This window comes from Opisthorchis viverrini (assembly GCF_000715545.1).
Source record: "Opisthorchis viverrini unplaced genomic scaffold opera_v5_188, whole genome shotgun sequence".
NCBI lineage: Eukaryota > Metazoa > Platyhelminthes > Trematoda > Opisthorchiida > Opisthorchiidae > Opisthorchis > Opisthorchis viverrini.
The window spans coordinates 280344-304508 of record NW_008751842.1 but is presented as its reverse complement, the minus strand read 5'-3'; the positions used below and the strand labels follow the sequence as shown (position 1 = coordinate 304508).

General features: G+C 46.0%; 3 protein-coding genes across 3 annotated transcripts in view; 1 reads left to right on the top strand and 2 right to left on the bottom strand.

The window, feature by feature from the left end:
* Positions 1 to 303, bottom strand: part of T265_07780 (hypothetical protein) — a gene marked incomplete at both ends in the record, with an annotated part of 43372 nt that extends 43069 nt beyond the window's left edge. The window contains one exon of the mRNA XM_009173392.1: positions 58 to 303. Within this exon, the coding sequence (XP_009171656.1) occupies positions 58 to 303 (246 nt within the window). The remainder of the gene's footprint in view (positions 1 to 57) is intronic.
* Positions 304 to 3198: 2895 nt separating this feature from the next.
* On the top strand, positions 3199 to 3744 carry T265_07779 (hypothetical protein; the record flags this gene model as incomplete). The annotated part of the gene is made up of 2 exons (XM_009173391.1): positions 3199 to 3418; positions 3629 to 3744. The coding sequence occupies 2 exons, from the start codon at positions 3199 to 3201 to the stop codon at positions 3742 to 3744; spliced, it is 336 nt and encodes a 111-aa protein (XP_009171655.1).
* Positions 3745 to 5608: 1864 nt separating this feature from the next.
* Positions 5609 to 24165, bottom strand: part of T265_07776 (hypothetical protein) — a gene marked incomplete at both ends in the record, with an annotated part of 99299 nt that continues 80742 nt past the window's right edge. Inside the window, 8 exons of the mRNA XM_009173388.1 lie at positions 5609 to 5946; positions 9278 to 9552; positions 12291 to 12449; positions 13751 to 13872; positions 14548 to 14709; positions 17496 to 17792; positions 22593 to 22774; positions 22813 to 22947. Coding sequence (XP_009171652.1) covers positions 5734 to 5946; positions 9278 to 9552; positions 12291 to 12449; positions 13751 to 13872; positions 14548 to 14709; positions 17496 to 17792; positions 22593 to 22774; positions 22813 to 22947 — 1545 coding nt within the window. The remainder of the gene's footprint in view (positions 5947 to 9277; positions 9553 to 12290; positions 12450 to 13750; positions 13873 to 14547; positions 14710 to 17495; positions 17793 to 22592; positions 22775 to 22812; positions 22948 to 24165) is intronic.

Genomic DNA, 24165 nt, shown 5'->3' with positions numbered 1-24165 from the left:
AAGACGACGAAGAATCAGTGACGCCAGAAGCCTTGTCACAACAGGCGTCAAACTAACACCTCTGTGGTTATCACATTCATTGCGAGTACCCTGTTTGGGAATGGGCACCACAATCGATTCACCCCAGTTGTCTGGGACGGCCTCCTTCTCCCAGGTAGACCCAAATAGGCTAGAGGGGCACTGACTGGGGAACCCACCGCCATCCTTGAAAAGAGCAGGTGGAAGGTCATCAGGGCCAGCAGCACGATGACGCTTGAGAAGGGAAGTACATTCAGACACTTCTGAGACTGGAGGCGGCTCCATATTTACGGTCCACCTTTCTGTTGAAGGCCAGGTTTCTGGATTGGAGGTAGCAGATGACCAGCTGAATTGCTGCTCGAAGTACTGTACCCAGCGGCCCAAACGTTCTGCTTTGTTGCATATCAGGACCAGTCCAACGAATCAAGTGGAACAGCTTGCGCACGTTTCAAGCATTCTTCGCATCTTCCATTTCTTCGGCCTTTCGGGTCCACGAAGTTTATCGGTCTGGGCGGACACTCAGTTTCACCTGGCGTCGGATGATGCGCCGTGTGGAGTTGTGGTGGCGGCCAGGTGGAATCTGTCGCCGGGTCTCCAGCAAAGACGCGGTCTTATCAATGATCCAATGCTTGGATGGGGTTGGCTGGGTTGTACCACAAACAGAATTTCCGGCTTTGAGTAGCGCTTTGGACATTTTTCCCAGTGGTCGTTTATATCCGACACTGTACCGTCCGGCAGGCATTCGAGGAGCTGGTTCTGATAGTTTCGTTTGACTTCTGGGTCCACTAGCTTCTCACTGACTAAGCGAAGTGTGCACGTTTTGCGTACATCTGGAAAGCGCAATGAAAAGCAGCAGCGTACAGGTGCATGGTCCACGCTAGTGTTCCAAAAAGAGCAGCAGACGGTGATCGACCCTCGCCGCTGATAACTGACGGCGATAGGGTTTATTTGGATTCGGCGCTGGTTTGGTGGTGGGCACCACGTTATCAACGGATTTCCGCTGTTCCGGAACTTCGTACTGCAAAGGAACAGTCTGTGATCGGCACACATCTGAAGTAAGCGGTCTCCGTTGTCCATGCATTTCATGTCCAAACCAAGACGACCACCCATTCGGGCCTCAGTAGCGCCTAGTCTACCTACCTGGGCGTTCATATCACCAGCAACTACAACGATATCTGAGCTTTTAGCTTGCTTTAGAAGTGCCTAGAAACTGTCTTTGGCAGAGTCAGAGCTACAGTCAGTTGGGGCGTAAACAAACACAATAAACAAGGTGCGACGAATCTCACTTCCTCATATGTTGCCAAACGAACCACACAGAGGCGACTATCAGCGGGTATCCAATCAAGCAAAAAGGCTTCCGCTCGTTCGCTCAATACAATACCCACCCCAGCATATCCAGCTGCAGGAGCCTCCGCATCACCGGAGGTGCGTATCCGGAACCTGGAAGAGAGCGGGGAGCAGTCAGTTCGATTACAGTAGTTGCGTTCTGCGTCCTTGTTTCTGACAGACAACATATTTCAATACAGAGGGAATCCAGCGTACGTGCAGGAGACACCTGTTGACCTGCTTGCTTCAGTGTGAGAACATTGAAGGTGGCTAAGTAGACAGGCTTTCGGGGTCGGAAAACTGACTTCGAAGTGTTTAGGGTTGTAACTGAACTCGGACGTGCAGAAGCTGCGGCTGAGTGTGATGCAGGGCGAGCAAAACGGTCAGTCCTAGAGCTGGGACCTGCGGAGAAAGTCTTCAAATTTGGGCGGGGGGAGGTGAAAGACAGAAAACGTGTAAGAGTAAGAAGGGGGCGTCAGCAGTAGCATGTTTTCGCTTACCCGCCCTGTTGTATGCAGCAAGTAAGGCGACCAGGCTGATGGCACCACGCGACGGCCGATGTGGCATGAGATCATTGTTAGTTGTGTATGTCACGGTTGTACGAGGGCTGGGATACTGCCAAGGCGCCCTCACCTATACCAGGGCTTAGCTGAAACAGGTGTCTGCATAGACCGGGAAATTTGATAGATCCGAATCGTCCAAGCAATTGAAGGAGCGAAAATGCTGGAAACGTCCGCAGATTGTTCCACTTCACTCGTTCGACGAGTCCCTGGCAACTTCTTGTCAGTGAAATTATCGAAATTTACGGCTGCTTTAATGTCCAAAAAAGAGAAAAACGTCCGAGCCGTTGGGCAGAATACTTCGAATAACTCTTGGCTACCTGCTAATTCCAGTTTAGGTTGTAGGCGTTTGAAAGAAACGTGGGCTGTGAGTATGAAGCCTTCTTTGGTTTCAGAATTGCCTGAAGGTATATATACTCAGATGGCGTCGTGATGCTGGTCCCGATGACCTTCACCAACCCTGTTCAAGGACGGCAGTGAAGCCCTCAGCCAATACCTAGCTTTTCCAAATCGGTCCTGCGGCCCCGACTGCAACCGGGTGAACAGGGCGAGGGAAGCACGAGGACTGGGATCCTGAAATGTTGCCCAAGCCTAGACAGGGGAAGCCGACAGGCAGGTTCGAACCACCGACCTTCCGGCCGGTCATATACTCAGATGGCGTCGTGATGCTGGTCCCGATGACCTTCACCAACCCTGTTCAAGGACGGCAGTGAAGCCCTCAGCCAATACCTAGCTTTTCCAAATCGGTCCTGCGGCCCCGACTGCAACCGGGTGAACAGGGCGAGGGAAGCACGAGGACTGGGATCCTGAAATGTTGCCCAAGCCTAGACAGGGGAAGCCGGCAGGCAGAAGTCGGGTTCGAACCACCGACCTTCCGGTCAGTAAATTCGCGCTCTAACCACTTGGGTCATCTCGCCCCTCAAACCTGATGCCGAACTGTCCAAACTAAACCTGTCGCTACTGCTCCACTCACTGTTGTCGCCTAGGCGAATGAGGTAGGGAGGAAGTGGCTGTTAACACCGATGTCCGATTTTTGGTCTCTGGGTTTCAGTGTGATCTAAAGTGCCAAGCAAGCGAATAGGAACTGGATGGTGTTGTTGCCGGTGATTGCGCTTCACGAACAATAGCGATCGGAGACATTCTTATTGTTGACAGGATGCAGCTGAATTGAGTTCATAGGATGTCGAACTACTTCAAATTTCTACCATATTAAACAATTTTCATGCTGGTTGGTTGGTACAGCTAATCCATTCGTCTTTCATTTCCAGACACTTTAACTTATCATTCTACATCAATGGACGGTGAGGCTCCAATTATTGATCCTAGGCAATCTGAAATAGAACAGAAGCGTATGGATATAGCTTGCATAAAGCGGAATCTGGAGATGAATCGCATGCCGCTGAGTGAAACTATAGTAGCCATAAGTAATCACTGTTTTGAAAATGCACAATCCGACCCGCTACTATTCCCACCCAAAGACAATCCGTACAAACCCAAACGCACGTGTTTTGCTTGTTAGTTTTCACAAGCTTTCTTGTCTTAGCTAGCAAAATACGTTGTTTCAGCCTTTTTGATTTTCCACTAATCTATTGGCTCGCTCCAGTACTGGTCCCTTTATCGCCATTTTCGCTTCATGATAACATTCAAGGCTTTACATGCTCCATCGTTTGTGTAACTTTATTATTGTTTCCTGCTTTATTTATTTATTTATCCATTTGTTTCAGCCTATTCGCCCCAACTAGATAACGATTCCAGCCTTTCGATTCCGTTACTGTTCCTATCGGTTAAAATCAATGTGAACATTAGCGGACACAGCGATTCACGCGTACCAACCCACTGAACCACGCGGTGATATTGTTAGCTGTAAATGGTTGCACAGTGGTCCGAATTGCCAGTTCTGTTCACTAGCCGCTGAATCGTAGAGGGGGTAATTGGCCGGCAATATATTCTACCTTGGTAGTGCAAATGCGAGCTTTGTGTCGTCTGCTGGCGGTGACTCAGAGGAACAACGTCGGCCATGTCCTTACAGATGTTTCGTGGCATCATTCAGTATTGAAGTTTGTGGCTAATATTTCACGGCGTTTTTCACCAGCATAGTTCCATTTGGTGACCTCGATGTTTGCTGACAGTGGCTTGTTCGCTAAAAATTATGCATTTCGGTGAACGCTAGAGCATTCTAGAGCGTCTTGGTAATGCCAGTTCTGAGTAAACTTGTGGGATCTCGTAACGTCCCATTGCTACCAATTTTCCACCACTGTGGTGAATACGTATCTATCATTCGCGCCCAATCCGTCAGCTATTCGGACATTCAGATAGAACGCTCTACTCATAAAAGTGATCATATCGCTCCCATACACACACGCATGCTGTTTTTTCTAATACCCGTGGGTTGAAATGAATAAGAAAACTTACGACCAATGCCCGTGCCAAAAGAAAAAAGACAAGGACGCCTGAAAAGAAACAGGCAAAGTGGATTGAGGTAAAAGCTGACTTGGCGTCAGAAAACTCAAGCGTCATATGTGGTCCAAAAAGAAACAGGGCTAAGGACTATTAAATAAGAGAAGTTTGTGTGGAAGCATGGATGGATTAGCTCCAGAACAAGTTGTAGAAACTTAGTGAGTGGCTAATTAGACAAAGCAGGTTTGGGAAGCAGATATATAGAGAATAACTAAAGAAGCTAGGCTTGATGAGTATCTCTGCATTATTAGTAACGAGGAACGCGACATCTCGACTGTGAAAACGTGTCTGCAGATTGTCCGGTGGGCGAACAGTGTCGATGAGGCGTTTTATTTCACACCGACACGGTAGTCGCACTTGAGCGTTTCGGCTAACTTGGAACCCCAGACTGCTTCAGAAATAAGCGATTGCCCTTTATCCCCCAAGCGTATCTTGACACCCGTTTTAACCGGGAAGTTGGTGAATATTGTGTGAATGTGTATTTGTACTCCTATGCTTATGGGCGCACAAGTTTATTGTGAGCTCTCCAAAATTTTCCCTGAAAGCAGTGATGTCCGATAAGAACGTCTACTCTCTCCGTTCTTGTTTATTTTCACTGACGAGGTAGTCAGGCAAACGCTGAGAGGTGACCAGAACATCGATTTCATATTTCTTCGAGCTGGGATACGCAGACGATATAATTCCCATTTTTTGAAGGACAATGCCCGAATATTACTTGAAAAGCTGACAGAGGTTATCCAGGGCTTCAGCATGCGCTTCACAGTCACAAACTCATAGTGAAGGACTTAAATACGTCCGAGAATCCAAGGAGTTGCATTGGAATTTGTGGCCGTTATACGGAATTCGTATTATATCTGACAGTATTATGACGAAGTCGACACGAATCTCGAAAGGAGTTGCTTGTGCCAGTTTGCGTCAGTTTTGACGTCAAAAAGGCATTTCTGCAGGTTTAAATAGCGCGAAGCGATGGGGGGACGACAAAGTTCATTAAATAACGATACGGAATTTTGGTGCTTTCAAGAAATCGGAAGGTTCTGCTAACATAAGTTAACGTATTGTCAGCACATTGATGCGCAGTGTACGTTCTGCGCAAAGAAAAGACGCTTTAGGCTCGTTTTGCCCTATTCGTTTACATGTACAACGTCCAAACGTATCGATACCGTTCGTAATTAATGAGAACTAGACCCGATTTTTCGTATAGCCATTATACATATTTACCGGAGGAAGAACGTCACTAGCCGGTAGCACGGAATTATGTTGTAGAGCAGGGGTATAAGTATTAATGAAGATACGAAACAGCACTGAAAGACAACTGGGTCACAAAACAAAACGCGTCTGACTGCATAGGTCACATTCGGCGGTAGACAACAAATTAGCTGGGTACGATGACTGGGACAGGTTGAAGGAAAGAAGCATTAATCGTGTGGCCAAAGGTTTCCAATTCATTGTCCGATAATTCTGTTGGTGCGAGAAACTGAACAGAACGAACCGTGGGACCTCGCCAGGTGCTCAGATCCATCAAAGCTCCTTTGAGTGCTTTGAAAACACTTTCGGCGCGTCTAGCACGCCATGAGGCGTTCATGTGCTGGAAGAAAATTGGATGAAACAAAAGATGCGAGCACGTGTTTGAGCTGTATGGGTGAGGAAGGCCAATCACAATGCCATGCGACAGTAAGGCTCACATAAAACCGCTGCTGGGTGGTAGCTGGTGTCACTTAGTATGGACAGCAAATCTACCTTGAGATTCGCGGATGCACTGTGAGGGCAAGCATATATCTGGCAGACCGTTTATTGGAGTGTAGGTGTCGTATCAGTGTCAGTCTACCTGAGCGAGCCAGACCGCCCATGTCACTGCACAACTCCGGTCAACAGCAGAAACGCCCGCTATCCGACTACTGGACGTCACCGTTGTGTCTACCACACCTTATGCCGAAATTCTCGTGTCTTCAATCCAATGAGGGCCAATCCAGTGAAGTAGTGCCTGTATGCGCAGAACTTGCGATCTCTTAGTCCGCGAAGAACACGTGGCAAAAATGTACGTGGGTACTCGCGCGCACTTTCTTGTGGGATGCTGCTTTCAATAACTGAAGACGGGTCATTGCAGAAGATGCCCCGCCATAGGCTGTCTCCCGAGAACTATGTCGAACTAGTCCAACATCTCTTTCACGTAAACTGGTTTCTTGGACAAACTATGGGTATTGTATGGGGAATTTACCCGGATAATAGAGCTCCGTATAACATGCACGTAAATAGTACTTTGTTATCCACGAATCATGAGAAAACTAGTCAGCACGCATAAAACTGCTACCTGTTCAGTGAGTAAAGATGATCTCTATGTGCTGCTGATACTTTACACATTCTACTTTGTTTAGAGGTGGTATTTATGGCAGGGTTCTCATCTAACTCAACTGAGAAAAGCTGAAGAGTTGAAAATCGGTCCTCATAAGAGGGTCATAGTCTTTATATGAGGAGTAGCTATCTAGGCTGATGCACGTTTACAGAGTAGTCTACAAATCATTTCTCCAAAACGGCAAATGACGGCGACGAAACTCTAGGGAGCAGAGCACCTTACGGAAGCGCAGCATCAGATGCAAATTCGACTCCCATCCCTGTGGTTGTATTCTGTACAGAATGTTCTGAGTTTTTCATCGAACAACAAAATTTACGAGGATATACGGAATTACAGTCCAGCCGATTCGTTCAGGTATCTTTTTGGCCTCGCTTAAGCCCAAGACGTAGGGAGATGTCCGGTAATTACAGGTTTTACTTTAACCCAAAATTCGCCTCTCGACGATTTCGGTAATCCAGCACCGGATCCCTTCCTCTTACAGTTTCTTTCCATTCTTGCGGGGGTTTTGTGATAGTGTCAACAGTGAGGTTGCTGTGTATGACGATAGCGGTTCCGACTAAGCAAAGTGAGCGAGTTCCATTTCGGTGCGAACGGTCTGCAGCCCGCTAACTTGCTACAGAACTTAAATGAAGAATGATGACTTCATGGCGACACTGCAAAGTGACTGAGTACTGGGTCAACAGTTTCGAAACCCTTTCAAAGTGTTCATCAGCGACGTGTCTTACCAGCGGAAGACAGTTTATAAGATAATAAACGGTTGAGTCGGGAGTCATACGATGTTACTTGTAGTCACCAAAACTTGTTATGGCATCGCACGGTGACACTGATTACCAGGCTGTTAGCAAGCATTGTCGGCCAGGAGGGGTAGAGCCGGATGACCATGTGGGGGCTCCCATAGGTTATGGTGAACTTTGCCATTAAGTGCAATTTGTTACGGGGGAAGGGGATGAATGACTGCTCATCGCATGATTCACAGCTACAGCTAAAGTATCCAGTGGCGTGGTTGTCACAATAGAACCAGTAGCTTATTATTTCATGCTAAGCCGGTGGTGTGGTGCGCCAGGAAAGCTTAACCCGACGGACCAGTGGGATGGCCAGTCAACCAGGGTTCACTAATATCTAATTGCCTGCAGGTGGGTTTGACAGCGAAGTGAACGAATAGGAAGTCCCGTCAATCAACTAAACCACATGTGCCTGGTCCCTGTCTGCACAAAGGAAGTGATAATTGATGGCGGGTGACCGTCTGTTTGACAAATGAGGAACTGCTGAAAGAAACGAAGTTAAGCGCTAGCACTTCTCGGGTGGTTTAATTCGCAATCCAGCCAAATAAATAGTATACGAACCAACAGACATTCGATTTCGACGTGCCTGGCTTATTTTTTGTGGACGAAGCCCGACACGAAATTCGTTCGGGAGCGCGAACCCTGGTAAACATCAAGAAGGCCAAAAGAGAGAACAATCCTGTGGATATGCGGTCCGAGATCGAATTGCGGGCTCCCAATTTCAGGCAAACACAGGGGATCGGACTGTTTTAATGATGAAATCTCTGAGCCGGGCATACGTGGTCAATAAACATGGGCGGTTAAGGGTTTGTTGCAGAATTGGTTTCGTCAACGCGATAAAAAAGAATCTCAGTGATACTGGGTAATTGTGCCACACATCTGATTATTCATCTCAACATTACTGTATAAAAAACAGTGGAATAACGCTTCGTACTTCACGTACGTACCGCCTCGGCTAGCTTATTGGAAAGCAGTCCTTAGGCGAACTCACTTTTCAGCCAGGTAAGCGAACAGTGTTTTGACAACTTCTCATTATTTACGCTTATTGGACGTCATTGTGTCGGTTTAAAACGACTACAATGACAGCCGGTGGAACAACCTACAGGTGTTTTCCCACGCACAGCTATGGAAAATTGACTAGACATGGCAGCTCGTCCACTGCTAAACCAAGCACTAACCTTAGACTACTGAGCTAGAACGAATTCTGGGGGGGGGCTGACACCTAAAGTGATGGCCTCTTAAGTATCATGGGACCCTTAGAAGAAAGTAAAACAGCGAAGATAGCGTGAAAAAGCCGGTTGTCATACTGAACACTGCGATGCTACGGTACTTTGCAATGCAATAACATATGTGGAATGTTAAAACAGGCTGAACGAAGCAAACAAGAAACGGACGGTTTTCGATGCTCTGTTCGAGTGAACGCCTCATGCCGATCTTCAAATATTTTTTGAGGAACTTATCGGTCGAGCTAACCCCGCCTCATTCGCAGATAGGCGGAACCGTTCTTGAGGCGAAATATTTTTGATTTCCCCGGTGTGTTCCCCTTGGGGGCGATCTGCACATTTTGTTCTTTTTGCGGTATTCACAGTGATCGGGAAACTCACGGTTTTGAAAACTAGAACCAAGCTTACGGAAAAGGCGACGCGACTTAATGACTGTGAATCTAACGAAATTTCCTAGTCCATACTTTCGACAAGTTTTCTAATAGGCAATGATCGAGAGTCATCAAAATAATCAGTGACAAGTTTATAAGCATGACTATCATCATTCTCAGGTAAGCTCACCTCTCGCAGGCTAGGGACAAGTAACAACGGCATCGATAGCGTCGTGATGTCGTAGTCAAAGCAAGCACGTAAAATAGCTGAGAGTGAACAATGGAGTGGAGTTCCAGATCGAATACGACCCTCATCCTGGTCCGGGGATTCGTCCTGAACAAGGTGAAAGATCACGCTTATTCCACCACCACCACCAGCCAGGCCACCAATACCACCAGCAAGATTTGAATGCTTGGTGATATACACGTCCCCGTGAGCTGGTTCACGCGACCTGCCAGACTGATCTGAAAAGCAAAAATAATTACGTCGAAAGTGTAGAACTTGGATGCAGGTGCTACAGAACCCGAGTCCAAACAAAATATCCTTGCCTTCCCTGGAGAGACCACGTTTCAAAAAGCGGTAAGTTTTGGTCTTTTAGAACGTCTTTCAATCGGCCACTTTTGGCCAGCCCTTTGAAGTGGTGCTTTGAGAAGGGAGCGAGTATGCCCTGTACATAGAGGAAATCAAATAATTCGGCTGTGACACCCTTTCGGCGTGTGGTTAACCCACAACCCAAAAGAAGCATGCTGACCAACAAGAGGCCAGCAACAGGTTCGAAACACCCTTTGGTCAGGAGCACGCACACTAATCCCAATCTCGAGTTCAGCACATGAGCTTGGGACCTAGCGAGTTTCTATGTCTGGACTACGCCGTAATCCCCGAATCGAGAGGTGATTTTGTCCACCGGAAACTATGCAGCTGCCAACTACAGGAACTATCCATCACATCAATCTGTTCATTCGAAAGCAACGGGCTTGGAGATAATCTGACCCCGTCTTGTGATAGGGCTTTACCCTTCACAAGTGCGAAGATGAAGCGTTAGGCAGAGGTATATAGGTCACTGAAAATAGCTTGCATTTCTAAAAGGTCTGATCCAGGAGGATCAACACCGTCAACGTAATTAATGCACATGAGTGAACGACCCAGAAGTATTTTGATCCTGAGGTGTCACAAGCAGCTAAAGAGGGACCAATCGATCACGACGTAGAAAAAGAAAGACAGCAGACTACACCTTTATCTGATACCGCTGTATGTGGCGATCTCGAAAGGGAACATGCCATAGACCCGTATATGCTAGTAGGAGGAGTCATTAGTATATTTGCTGACGGTCAGTGGAGTCAAAGACGGTCTTCAGGCTAAGACAAGTAACAATCGTTCGTCGCCCTAAGAATCAGCGCAATTCCAACAATCGTCGCAAATTGAAGACAAAACTAATACACCTATGCCAGCGCGAAACCAAGCTCAATTCTCGCGAACCTGACTTTCAAATCCGACAGACCAAACTGCGTAGCATAATGACCGACTGTTTCCACTGCGAAAGCTTTTTCTATATCTCTGGCATCCCTATGCACCAGCGATCTGTCACTCCGTGGGCTCTTCACTATTTAGTTTGAGTGGTCTGCGTGCCACATAGTCGTTTGTTGTCGGTACAATTTTTCTCCTCAAATTATGTTCAGTACACAAGTGGAGAATTCGTTCCCCATAAACCGGGCGATGAGCGCTAACCCAGATTCACCCGCCAAGACGGGCCTCCTCGGGGATCAGTCGGTAAACCTGAGCATTCATATCACCTACCAAAATCAGGATAGCCGTACTTCTTGCTGACCGGAAAAACCGTGACAAACCTCGACAAGAGCTATCATTCTCACTATAGAGCTATTATCAGACTGTACACTAACAACAAACGCCGTTTACCCCAGCTGAGCCAAACAACTGAATAAGGCAAAAACGATTAATTATTGGAATCCAGTCCAATACAGTACATTCCTTCTAGAGATAAGCACAACCTACCCCCCGCCATAGACACACGAATCACAGCATCAAGATAGCCAGAAACCCGAAGAGTAAACTGCGAAGAATCTGGATGCATCCGGAGCGATTTGAAGTGTATGACGGAACTGGGATCTTGTGTACATGTTTCGTGGGCACAAAAACCGAAATGGAAAACAAGTTCTCCGTTTGATGCGGAGCTCTTAATGTCGGAAGCAGCAACGTGGAACAAATCCACTGAATTTAATAAGGTTTTTTTATATCTACCTTACCGGACAGAAGCCAGGACAAGGAGCAACAGTTGGACGACTGCAAATGAATGAGAAAATTTTGGGTGAAGGGTATGGAGGAGACCGTCACGAACAGACTGGACCTCAACGTGATGTGACGGTATTGGTGACTTTGTGACCCATTAAACTATACGGGATGATGTCTGTGGAACACTGGCAATCTAGTACGCCAGGCTGGTCAGTGGTTAGAGATATGACCAACATAGTCACCTGCCCTCCGCGTTGGGATCCGGAACTTGTGAGATCTAAGCGCCCTGACAGTATCTCCGTCCACGCACAATCACGATACTGATGTATGGGAAGGGTTGATGAGCTGCAAGAGTGAATGATAGTCCCCGGTTACCTACACCAAAGCAGGGTTTGATTTAGGTACCCCATCTTGAGTCTTTGACTCAATGCCTCTCCCTAGTTTCTGATGCAAATGACAGTATCCCGTCCACGCACAATCACGATACTGATGTATGGGAAGGGTTGATGAGCTGCAAGAGTGAATGATAGTCCCCGGTTACCTACACCAAAGCAGGGTTTGATTTAGGTACCCCATCTTGAGTCTTTGACTCAATGCCTCTCCCTAGTTTCTGATGCAAAGTTCGATTCACGTGGCAGCAGTTGTTAGGGTTTTCTGAAGAGCCAGTGACCAACTTAGTTGCGAAGGGCTACCCTGTCTCGAGGGCATGTAGAGTAGAGCATAGATGCCTGACCAGTGATCCTGTTACGCATTGCAAATACGTTTAGAACCACGTCCATCATACTAGACAATATGCCAGGGGTCGGAGTCAACACTGAAACCTTACCACTGAGCATGATAATAGCTTTAGATCGAAGAGAAGGAGTCAAATGATGGTATGCTGAGATAATTCTCACATTGACTGATTCACGATAACTTCAAAACGCCGCTTTCGGGGACATTTACATGCGCTTACCAGAATCCACTGCTGGACAGGCTACAGCCAAAGTGTCACCATCTACGGTGGCTGGCTGCCGCGGGCCAAGACGATTGATGGTCTCTTGAATCGAGGCCAGTTGATAATCCAAATCAGGAAAGTGAAATTCTGTAGAGCGTTCACACGCTTCGGCAAGGCCTGGAAAGGTAAAAAATGAGTGGCTTCGGTTTAAAAGCGTTTCTACGGAACCCTCAGAGAAAACGCAGTAGACCCAACCGAAGGAATGCATAACATAGTTTCCGATATATTCTCCACCCTGTAAGAATTTGAAATCTGCAAGAAGACTGTTCGTGCTAGGTTATCAGCTCTGTGGGCAGACTACAGCGATTGAGTCTAAAAAGATAGCAGATTTAGCCTCATTTCAAAATATATTGGTAGAAAGTTGCACACTGGGAAACGTCTAAGGCCAAATAGTTAAGACATCAGGAATTTGTAAACCAGGTCCCAGAGGGGCCAATGTCTTGCTAATAAAAGCAAGACCATAGAATGTAGATGCTTATGACTGGCTGAAAAGTCCTGTTCTCCTTAAACGATTTATGATTCATACATGACGCTGCACTGAAGAAGTTGAGGCATGATGAGACAGTAATCGAAGCTAAGTATGTATACAAATTAAGCATGCTGCATCATGCACAAAGTCTGAAAGCCATAATCGTATGACCACGGATGGATAAGGCTTCGGGCCGAGATTGGCTTCACGAAAAAACGCACGGGAAACTGGACCGAACTGAACCTTAATTTAGGGATAAGCCAACTAGAGTCCCTCTACTCCGAGAGGCCGGAGGCGACTGGGCGTGCGCGTCACCTGTGTTCACCTTCCTTCGGCACGGTGTGTGAAATATCTTGTTCGCACCTACGTGCATTGGACGGTACTGCACTCGATTAGATAGTCAACCAATCTCTAACCTAGAGAGTGAGTTTGCACCCGACTCATCTAAATATTGCATTACATTGCCTTGCACTCAGTATACATAATTTTACTGCAGTTGGGTTTTTATTGTACCCGTATAACAGCTGGAGCCCGGAGCTTGACTTCTCGCACGCATCGTGTCAAAGGAGGCAAACAGATGTGTCACATGGACACTGTGACCAAGTCGCCGCCGGTTTGATGTAGAGCAGATTATGACGATACAAAATGAAGGCATAATGAAACAAAACCTACAGGAACACTCTATTGGAAAGCACTGATGGCCCGTTCTAGGTGGGTACACTGCTACAAATACGTATCCGAATCACAACCAAAATCCCCATGGGTTGGCGAACAATCGGAATACCGAAGCTCCAATCAGAAGGGTTAACCAACAGTGAATTTAAGAAACTTCGATTGAAGCCTAAAACCGCCTGGTTTACGGGGCTAATTAAGTTTTTAGCGAGCAACTGTTCAACTACGTGTAAAAGAAAAGCTTCCGGTTGTGAGGATAGGTAAGTGGTGAACTCACGTCGGTTGATGCCTCGAAATGAATTGATTCGCTTGTCTACGATCACAACCATTCCGTTCAACTCGTGTGAATAAAGACCCAGGGCATTGCTCAATCGCTCAGCCAAATCATCCGCAGGTGAACTGAAGATAAGGGACACCAAACGGCATGGAAGAGATAGTTATTCTGCTGTGGTTATCCCACACGAAAGAGTAAGTTGGATTCATTACCACTGGCTGCTTTATCATATGAATTCCGTTATTCAAGATAGATAGAATCCAGCGCTGGCTTGCAAGGCAGATTGCTGAGGGACCATTTTATTTCTTTAAGCCAAACGCCAGAGCATTGTTGCCCATGGTGATGATTTAGAAAACGGGATGATTAGTTGGAAGTTTCCCGGGCCTAGCGACGTATAAAGCTTGGCAAGACCTGATCTGATAAACAGATATACTACCCGTGACCATATCACTCTGAAGCTTTGCTTTTTTTATACGTCAGTAGTGTGCATCCATGAGCATTTAGGGATTGAACTAAGATCACCTGACGTGGGCGGCGAGTGTTGCCACTGCTCTACGAGCCCTGAATAAAATTCACAGCTGAACGGTTCAAGTTCTCCTCGAATGTTTAATCTGTGTGAGGCTAAACAGCGTGTGAGATCAATATGGGTTTTGCGCAGTGAAGAAATAAGGCTCACTCACGGGAAATGGAAAGCGGCCTGTGTACTGTGGTAAGATGACAAAAGCGTTTACAAAACACTCCCACGCATGGGTCATACTTTGAGCACAAATAGTTCATCCACCAACAGATGATACACTCACTTGGACTGATCAGGGTATTCAAATTCTTTAGACAAAAAACCCAAGTTGTTCAACAAGCTCATCGGGTCGGCCCGTATCAGGCGGAAATTACAGGTAGTTCGAAGCTGACGGCCAAGCTGCACAGTGAAGCTCTGGGACCATGGTTCGTTGGGACGCCCAGTTCTGCCAAAGAACATAAACGATAGCCGATGTGATGATAAATTTTGTTAGGAAAATGGTAGCCGGTAGAAGTGTGCTGCATACCGAGATACCAGGTGAGGGAGAGCGAAATAAAGCATGTTCCCAGTCCAACCTTACAACATACAAATAACACGAGTGGAATTACGGAAGAAAAGTTCTGACATGGCCGCACGCTTGACCACATTGTTCAGCTGTAACACCCTTTCGGTGCCTAGCTGTCATGCCACCCGAAGGAAGCCCGAGGGCTGGGAAACTGCCAGGTTGCTCAAGCCTTGAAAGAAGTCGAGATTCAGAGGCAGGGTTCGAACCACGGACCTTCCGGTAAGTAAACTCGTCCTCTAATCACTAAAACATCTCGTCTAGGAAATCATGCTTGATAACACGCCTCACGAGAAGCAGATAATGGCACGTATAACAATAAAGCGGGTTTTACAGTTTTTTGTATTCCGTTCAATACGGTCACTCGATTTCGCTTATGGCAAGCACTTTTGGTATATTTTCTCGACGGATTCGTGCAACTAGATACTCTTAAGAATGGATGAATGTTGTCTGACCAACGGAAATTCCGACAGGTACAGTGCGTTTTCTACGCACTACACTTGGGAGGAGACATGATCGACTGACCTTGACCTCAGGCTCGTTGCGTTTTCCATCAAAAACCTGCCCATCGCCATCAAGTATCTGCGGGTTCCTTCATTCAACCGATGCACACGACTCACCAGAGTGAGCGGAAAGTGATTCCACTGGCGGTTACCAGTGACCGAAACCCGAGGATGGTCTCATTACATGGCCACTTGCGCGTGGCTGTAACTAGCTAGCAAGTTCTCCCTCGCACCAACCTTTCCCTTATACAATAAGCCCCGAGAAAATGGTGGACAAAGCGATGAACAGACAGCGTCCACTTCGAACTTACGAACTGGCTGGTATGCTCCTTCTAGAACCTGAGTGATGTTCGACCGTAGGATTGAATCCGACTGAGTTAAACACAAAAGCGAAAAACCGCCCCGGAAAGATGAACAAGTAAATAAAGGAATGCTTGAACGAAACGCGATCAACAAATCAGCTGAAAAGAATACGGGATAAGCCCGGAAAATTATATAAATCCAACACACAAAGACAATGTGTCGGCAAAAGCGAATACCTCAACGAGTGCGCTGTGAGGATTAGATGCTGCATCCAGGAGAGCTGAAAACCAAAGTGGGTCCGTTTTTTGCAACGCTATTTTCGACACAAATAGTGCCTTTGGCCAACGTGTGTAGAGTAGTGCCGTAGTGCTTAAACTTCTGTTAGAAAGTTAATCAATATCTCAACGTAAATCGCCGACTTTCTTTTTTATGACATGAACTCGTCGGTAATGTGACAACAAGGATTAGTATATGACGCAAAAGTTCATGATAAGAGCTTAGCCAGTGGAAGTAGAACGCTGAGACCCATGAGAACCATCTATAGAATGAATATGGGGAGACTTAAGTGTTCTATCAGGCGATCCTGTCCGAAAAGCATTTTTTCGATGAAAGATTTCAACAAACGCGGTACACAGGTCTTTGAGAAATGCTACCAGGAACAACCCGCCTCTTTAATGACTCAGCTCAAGGAAGAATCCAACGTAGTATATATTATGAAAGCCATGAAACACTAGGTTTACATTGCTTCCCATTTGAAAGCAGTAAACACGAATGAGGTTCGTCGCTCACTAAGACTGCGAAACGTCATATCACTCAGGTCGTCTATAATACTCGTCTTTCAACAGTGATCAGTCCCGATCAGCGAAAACTTTATTGAAAATAGTCTCAGAGAAACTGCGCGATCATCAGCCGGTCAACCAATACCAACAACAGACTATCTTGTAAGATAGACCAAAACTTTTGCACTACACATCGGGCGCTTTCGTAGAGCAAACTGTTAGGATATTGTGAAACATACTGGAATACGCCGCGGTGACTCGCCTCCAGGTCACCAGTTGAGTGGTACTTATTGAATGCACATTTCGGCCTCGGAAAGAAAAGCCAGTATCACGCTGGTCTGCCTGTACATCAAGACTGAACTCACTTTTGTCACTATTTCCCATATCCTCCGATTCTTGAATTTACATAACGTGCTGCTCGATCTCACTCAAACTGTGGTGCTTGTGAATTGCTTCCAGCTGGCTACATTCTTCCTCGTCCTGTAGAAATTTATGCATACCGAACTTTGAACGCCGTGTAACTTGTCACTCGGTTACGCATCGCAGCTTTCCCGGTCGCCGTATTTTGAAATCATGGCTCCTCCAAATATAAGTGGAAGTCTGAAAAAATCATCAAGCAGACCAGCTCTCATACAACTCTCTGTTCACTCAACCTCGTCTCTCTACAAGGCGACAGTAGTCCTCGGTCAAGCTCGAGCAGCGATGAATCACGTGTCATCCTGCAGTCCAACAAAAATTGCTAGGTCTAACTACGTCCCACATCCTAATTCAGCCGCCACAAGCATTTGCTACCGCCTCGCTGACCAGTACCCATTGAGTGGCACTCGTAAGACTGTGGGTTGAGCGACGAATGATAATTTCTCCCAATGGCTTTATTAACGTTTCACATCAGAGTTGAAAATTAGGAAAAATGAATGGTGTCCGTTGTCTTTAGTCGGACGCCGAATACGAAGCCTGATGTTTCGTGAGTTTAGTAACTAGTGTTTCCATTTTGAGTTCACGTTGAAAGAGCTGGTATGCACAAAAAGGAGCTGGTTTATTGGCCTTCACTCAGTTCACATACTGGTTTTGTTAAGTGACTTACGTGGTTCGTTTGGGTGTTTTTATGCGGCGTTTGGTTCCGGGAAGGTCAGTCACAGGACAGATGAGCGGTTGGGTAGTCGGTTCACATCCCGTCCCTGAAGAAGACCGGCGTTCTTCGATAGACATCACGAAGGCCCGCAACTCACGTCGCTGAATTCGTTTTAGCTCACTTATACAGCTGTTCCATTGGCTTTCTACCAGCTCACGGTTGCGAATATGGGTTCCCTGCATCTGAGTGATGGTTTGTGGGATGTCAGGTCCAAGCTTTTGCAATCCTATCTCTGTATTTTTTATCAACCTAGTAGATAGAAACAAAGGTAATAAATTCTTGAAATAAACTTCTACGTATATTGGTCACAGGCTTGGTTGTAGGGCTGTCGGCTTTATATAGAAAGAAAGCTCACTTGACTTCCTAAGTGCAGTATGCCTCAGGTTTAAACTACTTAGCTGTCGTCGCCGCTACAGAACTTTGAGATTAGACACAACCATGATTGCACTACTTTCAAGATATGACAAAATGACGAAAAAGTGGAAAAATAGCGACCGACAGTAGTTTCAAAGTCGAATCGCCTAGTATAAGCAGAGCGCTTCACTAACAGAAAGGTAATTCCCATCCTCAATGAAATGGAGAAAATTCGGAACCAATTGAGAAGTTTTCTTTCCAAAAGGGCTTGGTAAGCAACTGCTAGCTTTTAAGTGGGCAACGTTTCGCTTTTGACACAAAAGCTTCATCAGGCCTTATGCAAAGGCCATCAAGTTGGCCAGATTTTAAGGCAGACGGATCACTAAACAGCAAGACCTCTTTAGATTAGCCCACTAGAACAATGTCGAATGTTAGTTGAGGGGTTGAAGTTGCTTGCCTAAATCGTACGGTTGAAGTATTAGGGGATTTCGAATTATTTTTCACCGGTATATCTTTGTAATGTGCTACTCGTAAGGTTGCTGAAAATCCGTCGACAGCCCACGACCGGTTTCGCCCTTTTTGGGACTCAGCAGGTAGGCGCAGTTCCCGGGTTTCCGTCAAACTTACGTTCCACTTGGAGCCAAATTGCACGAAATTAGCAAATGAGTGTATATTCGCTAATTGCGTGCAATTTGGCTCCAAGTGGAACGTAAGTTTGACGGAAACCCGGGGACTGCGCCTACCTGATGAGCCCCGAAAAGGGCGAAACCGGTCGTGGGCTGTCGACGGATTTTCAGCAACCTTACGAGTAGTACATTACAAAGGTATACCGGTAAAAAATAATTCGAAATCCCCTAATACTTCAACCGTACGATTTAGGCAAGCAACTTTTTTTTACCGGGTTTGGTTCCTCGATCTTCCGGTTCAAGTTGCTTCGATTAATGGTTATCTGTGGGTGCCAATGGTAAATTTCGTTAGTGAGAGCTTGTAATTTCTATCGAGTCTTTTTGAAAAGATAACTTCTCAGTTAGTTTCAGACGTTTTACAATTGCTTGCAAACAGTTACGGGCCATGTGTTCTCAAACTCTCAAGTGACTACGTCCAGCTGCAACGGTTAGAAATAAGCCGAGAGGACCAGCGCACATTCAATGAAAGATGCTTGGAGCACAGCTTAGTCCCATATCCATACTGGTTAAGTCACCGGATACATCACTCGCTTTGTCCGAATAGCATTCTCAATGGTCATGTCATTCCTCAAACAGAGGATCCACTTAATCACTTGGTATTTAACTGATACCCGTCACAACACACGTCTGCTCAATATCTTCACACCGTGCTCTTTCCCGCAGACTCCCACTTACTCAGAACGAACACAACAAAGTGAAAACCATTAAAGGACAACACTGCAGACAGAGACAAGTACGTCAATTCTCCACGACTCAGCATTCTAGCGAACCCGAAACGAAGCATGAGCCGCCTACCACCCATTGTAGCGTTGTACGTTTATTAAATAAACCGCTAACTGAGAAACAGCTCTGTCTGTTAGAGGAGGACTTAAAGTTTGTGATAAGTAAAAGGGTGATAAGGAGAAGCAAAAAATGATCCCTGACATTCAATCTGTGTTGCAGAAAATTCCGCCAATGAAAACAGATAAGCTACGGATAAAGCTGGTCACAGCCCTTAAGTCGCAACAGTCAGGATCTCCAGATATTACGCCAGCAAAAGGGCGAGCGTTAAACGCCTCTAAACAGGTTGACAACGTAATGGTTACGAAAACTCATAGGGGTAAGGCCACCGTTGTCATGAACCAGAGGTCAAGCAACACCTAGGTGAGGGTCTCTATCGGCAGATCGATAATGGGGACATTACGTCTATGATGAATAGGAGTAAATTTAGAGTTTGCAGGTATTTGCGGCCCATGATAAACCACCTAGGGCAAGGTAAAAGGCATCCATTGTACTCCAAAAGTGCAAACAAACCACGGAGTTACGGTCCGTCAAAAATCCACAAACCAGATGTCCCGGTGAGACCGGTAGTAGACGAAATAGGTTCCCCAGGTATTTTAAAACCATTCAGCGGAAAATCTAGTAATAACTTCAGGAATTCATGACTTTACTAACAAAGTAGTGGGTTTCACCATGGAACCAGATGACATTCTTGTAAGTTTCCGTATCAGTTCTTTATACAGAAATGTGCCAAAAGGGGACTTTAGAAATAGCTAAGCTACTGCTACTAGCAGATATCACCCTTTTAGAACAAACACAGCTTGCGGTAGGAATAATGGTGAGAGGAATGAAAGCCTGTTTGAATCTCACTTCGTTTTTGATTCCATGATTTTCACCCAAGAACAAGGTCTAAAAATGGGATGTCCAATATCTCCTGTTCGGGCAAACATTCTTGAGGAAGATTGTGAACAAAAAGCTTTGGCCGGATTCCCGTATCCACCCATGCTATTCTGGCGTTATGTAGATGACACTTCCATCGTGATGGAACGATGCAAGGTCAGTGAGCTTTACAACTGACTTTCTTCGATCCACGCACCAAATTCAATATGGAGATAGAGTCAACTTCGGGTACGCTGTCTTTCCTAGACTGCATAAGGTCGGGTATAAACTAAAGGCCACAGTGTATGAGAAGCCAATTGACAATGGAGCGGTCTTCCCACTCGAAGTTGGTATTTGCTAGCATTGCCTCATCAATGTTTAGCCAAGTAAGGGCCTTGCGCACAGAATATGACGAGACAGCGTCCCAAATTGAAAGAACAAACTTCGGGGTAGTGAATATTCAGCTAGTTTGATTAGCCACCAGTTACGAAGTGTTGGTATCAGTGGCGAAATCAAAAAGAGAATGAACTTGGACTACTGTTACTCCATGTAAACCATTCGAATTCATTGGTAGAATTCTAAACACAGCTGACACAAGTAGCACTCCAGAAGAAGGACACTGCGCTCTGCAATGGTGCAACTGAATGATCGCCTCCAAGCGAACGGAATCATGGACTTTGTTCACAAAATTAAATTCAACGACTGCACTTAAGTCTATATAGGGTAGAGGGGGAGCTTCACACAGTTGTCAAACTAGTATTACCAAGGGCTAGTTGTGTTTGAGTGTCATAGCATTAGGGGCGTTTTTTTTGTTGGTAGTAAGCGGAGCTTTGAGAATTCTCCAAATGAGTGAAGTCAATCTGCGCGGAAAATCCGAGAAGCACTGTCCTAATTGACAGTCATTAGCAGTGCTTACCTCACAAAAATCCAGAGCGATTTTGGAAAACACAGATGTGGTTTAATTAATTAAACTGTTCAGCTGCAACGCCCATTCGGTGCCTAGCTGCCATTCGTCGCGGAAACTATCGGTCCTTGGAATTCTTATTTCAAGATTGCCAATGTTTTGTACACGGGCTTAAGCACACACAAAGCAAATTAAACGAGTTCCTGAACGGGACTCCAACCTGCGAACTCCCGCTTACCGGGCCGGAGGATTCGCCCTGTGGGCAAGAGGTCAGAGTCGCACCCCAGGATTTCGTTTTTTCTTCACATAACACTACTGTGCTTTGCCTCTGCATTTCGTGTGCTTCTGTTCATATTCAGAATTCGATAAAACCCGCTCCCCTAACATGGATTTCCGAAACTGTTGACAATTATAGCACACAGGAGGTAGGGAAACTGGTTCCCATCCACTCGTTCAGAAGGCACTTGATAGCCAGGAATCACGCCAAAAATCGCTCAATATCGTGAACCGGCAATAAGTGTCTTAGAAGACTGAGTAGTGATATTGTCCTAGCGAACAAACAGCGCTGCACTGCCAAACATAATGCGACAAGATGTTTGGCGTTTCTTCAAAGTAAATGAAATTCGTTTCGAAATAACCTAAAAGCGAAGCAACATGGGGAGGATTCATGCGGGGGGTGGTTCTGGAATTACACGATTATCCTGCAGGTGACGACTTTATGCGGAACAATCAAAAGTAATAACATCAATCGTCCACCAGTAATACACTTCCAGTGCCTAGCGGCCATGCCACCGGAAGAAAGCATGTGGGCTGGAATACTTTCAGGATGACAAGGATAGAAAGAAGTCTTGATGCAGAACTCGGGTTCGAACCACGGACCTTCCGGTCAATAAATTCGCGCTCTGACCACTGAAATATTGCGGAACAACCCGATACAATGGGATAATAACTGACAAGTTCGTCACGCCTCAGATCAAGTCAAGTACAGTCGTTCAACTGGATGGTTACCGTTCCTTTCCTTTCTTTTGACTATAGAAAACATTCGCGGTCAGTCCCTTGATATAGATCGCCTGCACAGACACCCTGCCAGAAATTACACCCTAGCTAACTCACTGAGCCTTCGCTAAAAACCTGTGAATAACTGCTTTGTAGAATACATAGGCGGGAACTATAGAAAGATCAGAAAACCCCAGGTTGTCAGTAGGGTGCTGAAACGCTGTATAAAGTTTTACTGCGTAATTTCATTTGGCTTGGAAACCATGGTTCGTTATGCCGCTATGCTATTGACGAATGAATTCCGTAACCGGGGAGCTGCTGATAGGCAACTTCCGACATGCGGAGAAGCTGTCGCAAAGCATATGCAAAATACCTGAGGGAGCAGTGCCAACATAGTGTAATATGTACAACACCGATATGAGCCCGAATAACAGCCAGCTTGTCTACAGCTCCAGCCTTAAAACTACTTACTCTTCGTCCATTCTCTTCAACACGGCATTCTTCTTATCCACCTCTGTAGAGACTGCCAATGCAAAAGACTGTTCCAACCTCATTAGTTCTTCTGCGTCTGCTGAGTGTACGACATGATGGTACGCCTGGCCAAACAGTTCATCATCGTCGGGGATGCTTGGCTCTGCATAAGTTGATACATGCTACAATAGGTAAAAAAACGGGAAGGAAAATGGCCAACCTTTCTGTAGGCTTGATCCAAGTGATTACATAGCTCATTCACATCAACTGACCCATCGGTTAGTTCATCTAGAGCTTCCGAATAAAGCTTGAGGAAATCCTTGTTTCTCTCTTGTTCGATGAACTTTTGAAGTTCCTTCAAAAGCGCTAGAAAAAAGTCAAAATCAGAGATTGTGGACGGTAACCTACAGTCGTGAGCGAATTCGGGTATATTGTATCTTTCGATGATGTGGTGGAACACAATCGAAGTGGTGTGACGCAGTGGAAAAGTGATTGGTTGCCTGACAGAAACTACTACATCCGTCCCGAATGATTTGGAGAACTCAAAGTCGGCCTTCCTCATCAATGGATTAGCTATGAGCAATCATGTGGAAGGGCCTCGTCACCTTAAGCAGTTCTCGAAAACACGGCTGCTGTGCGCGATAACTGATCCGGACTAGTAAGACTGGATCAAGGAATGCGTGACGCTTGTATACAGTTTATTGACACACTGACATTGCCTCCGGGGGAAAAGGACGACCCGTAGTCACACGGGAGTCGAGGGCTAAAAGGCAGAAAGATGAAATTAAGCGCCTCAATGGAATCTGTATTCAAACATCATCGGATAATAAGAGGTGTCGTGAGCTGTGAAGTTGTGACATCGCCTACTAACACCCAAAAGTCGCAATGTATTGCAGCTTCCAACACTTTCAATGTACTTGGCACCTATCAAATGGTATTCGCATGGTTGGCATAGCAGATGGTTAATTGGGCACACAACACAAGCAACATGAACAGGGGAAACTACTAATCCAGTCTTTATGACACTAGTGACACCGAACATGAACAGGGAAACTACTAAACCAGTCTTTATGACACTAGTGACACCGACACTCAAGGAGCGCGATTTCAGAACGGAATTCCGCACAAATTCTCTCGGAAAAAGCACTTCTAACAGTATCTGGTTAAACACTGTTTGCTGGACACATGCAGTCTGCTAACTGCCGGTCGCACTCGACACTGTCAGTGCATATCCCACATATGCAAGGATACATAATCACCAGCTACAAAATGTGCACGGCAATTTCCGTGGATTCACGGATTCACGGATCGATACACAGGATCGAGGCTTTTGCCCAAGTTTCCCGGGTCGGTTTTGTTCTTGTCGGTCAGTGGCTGTCGTTCACCTGAAAGGCACAAGTGAAAAAAGGGTGTAGCACTACTCTTTATGTTCTCAGCGCGGGGCAATATGCTCGCCAGCGCGAGGATTCGCACAAATAAATGTCTAATAGTGCTTTAAATTGGGTTCGAGAAGGAGCGTGTACAACCGTCGGAGGAAGGTCATTCCACGCAGCTACTACCCGAAATGAAAAAA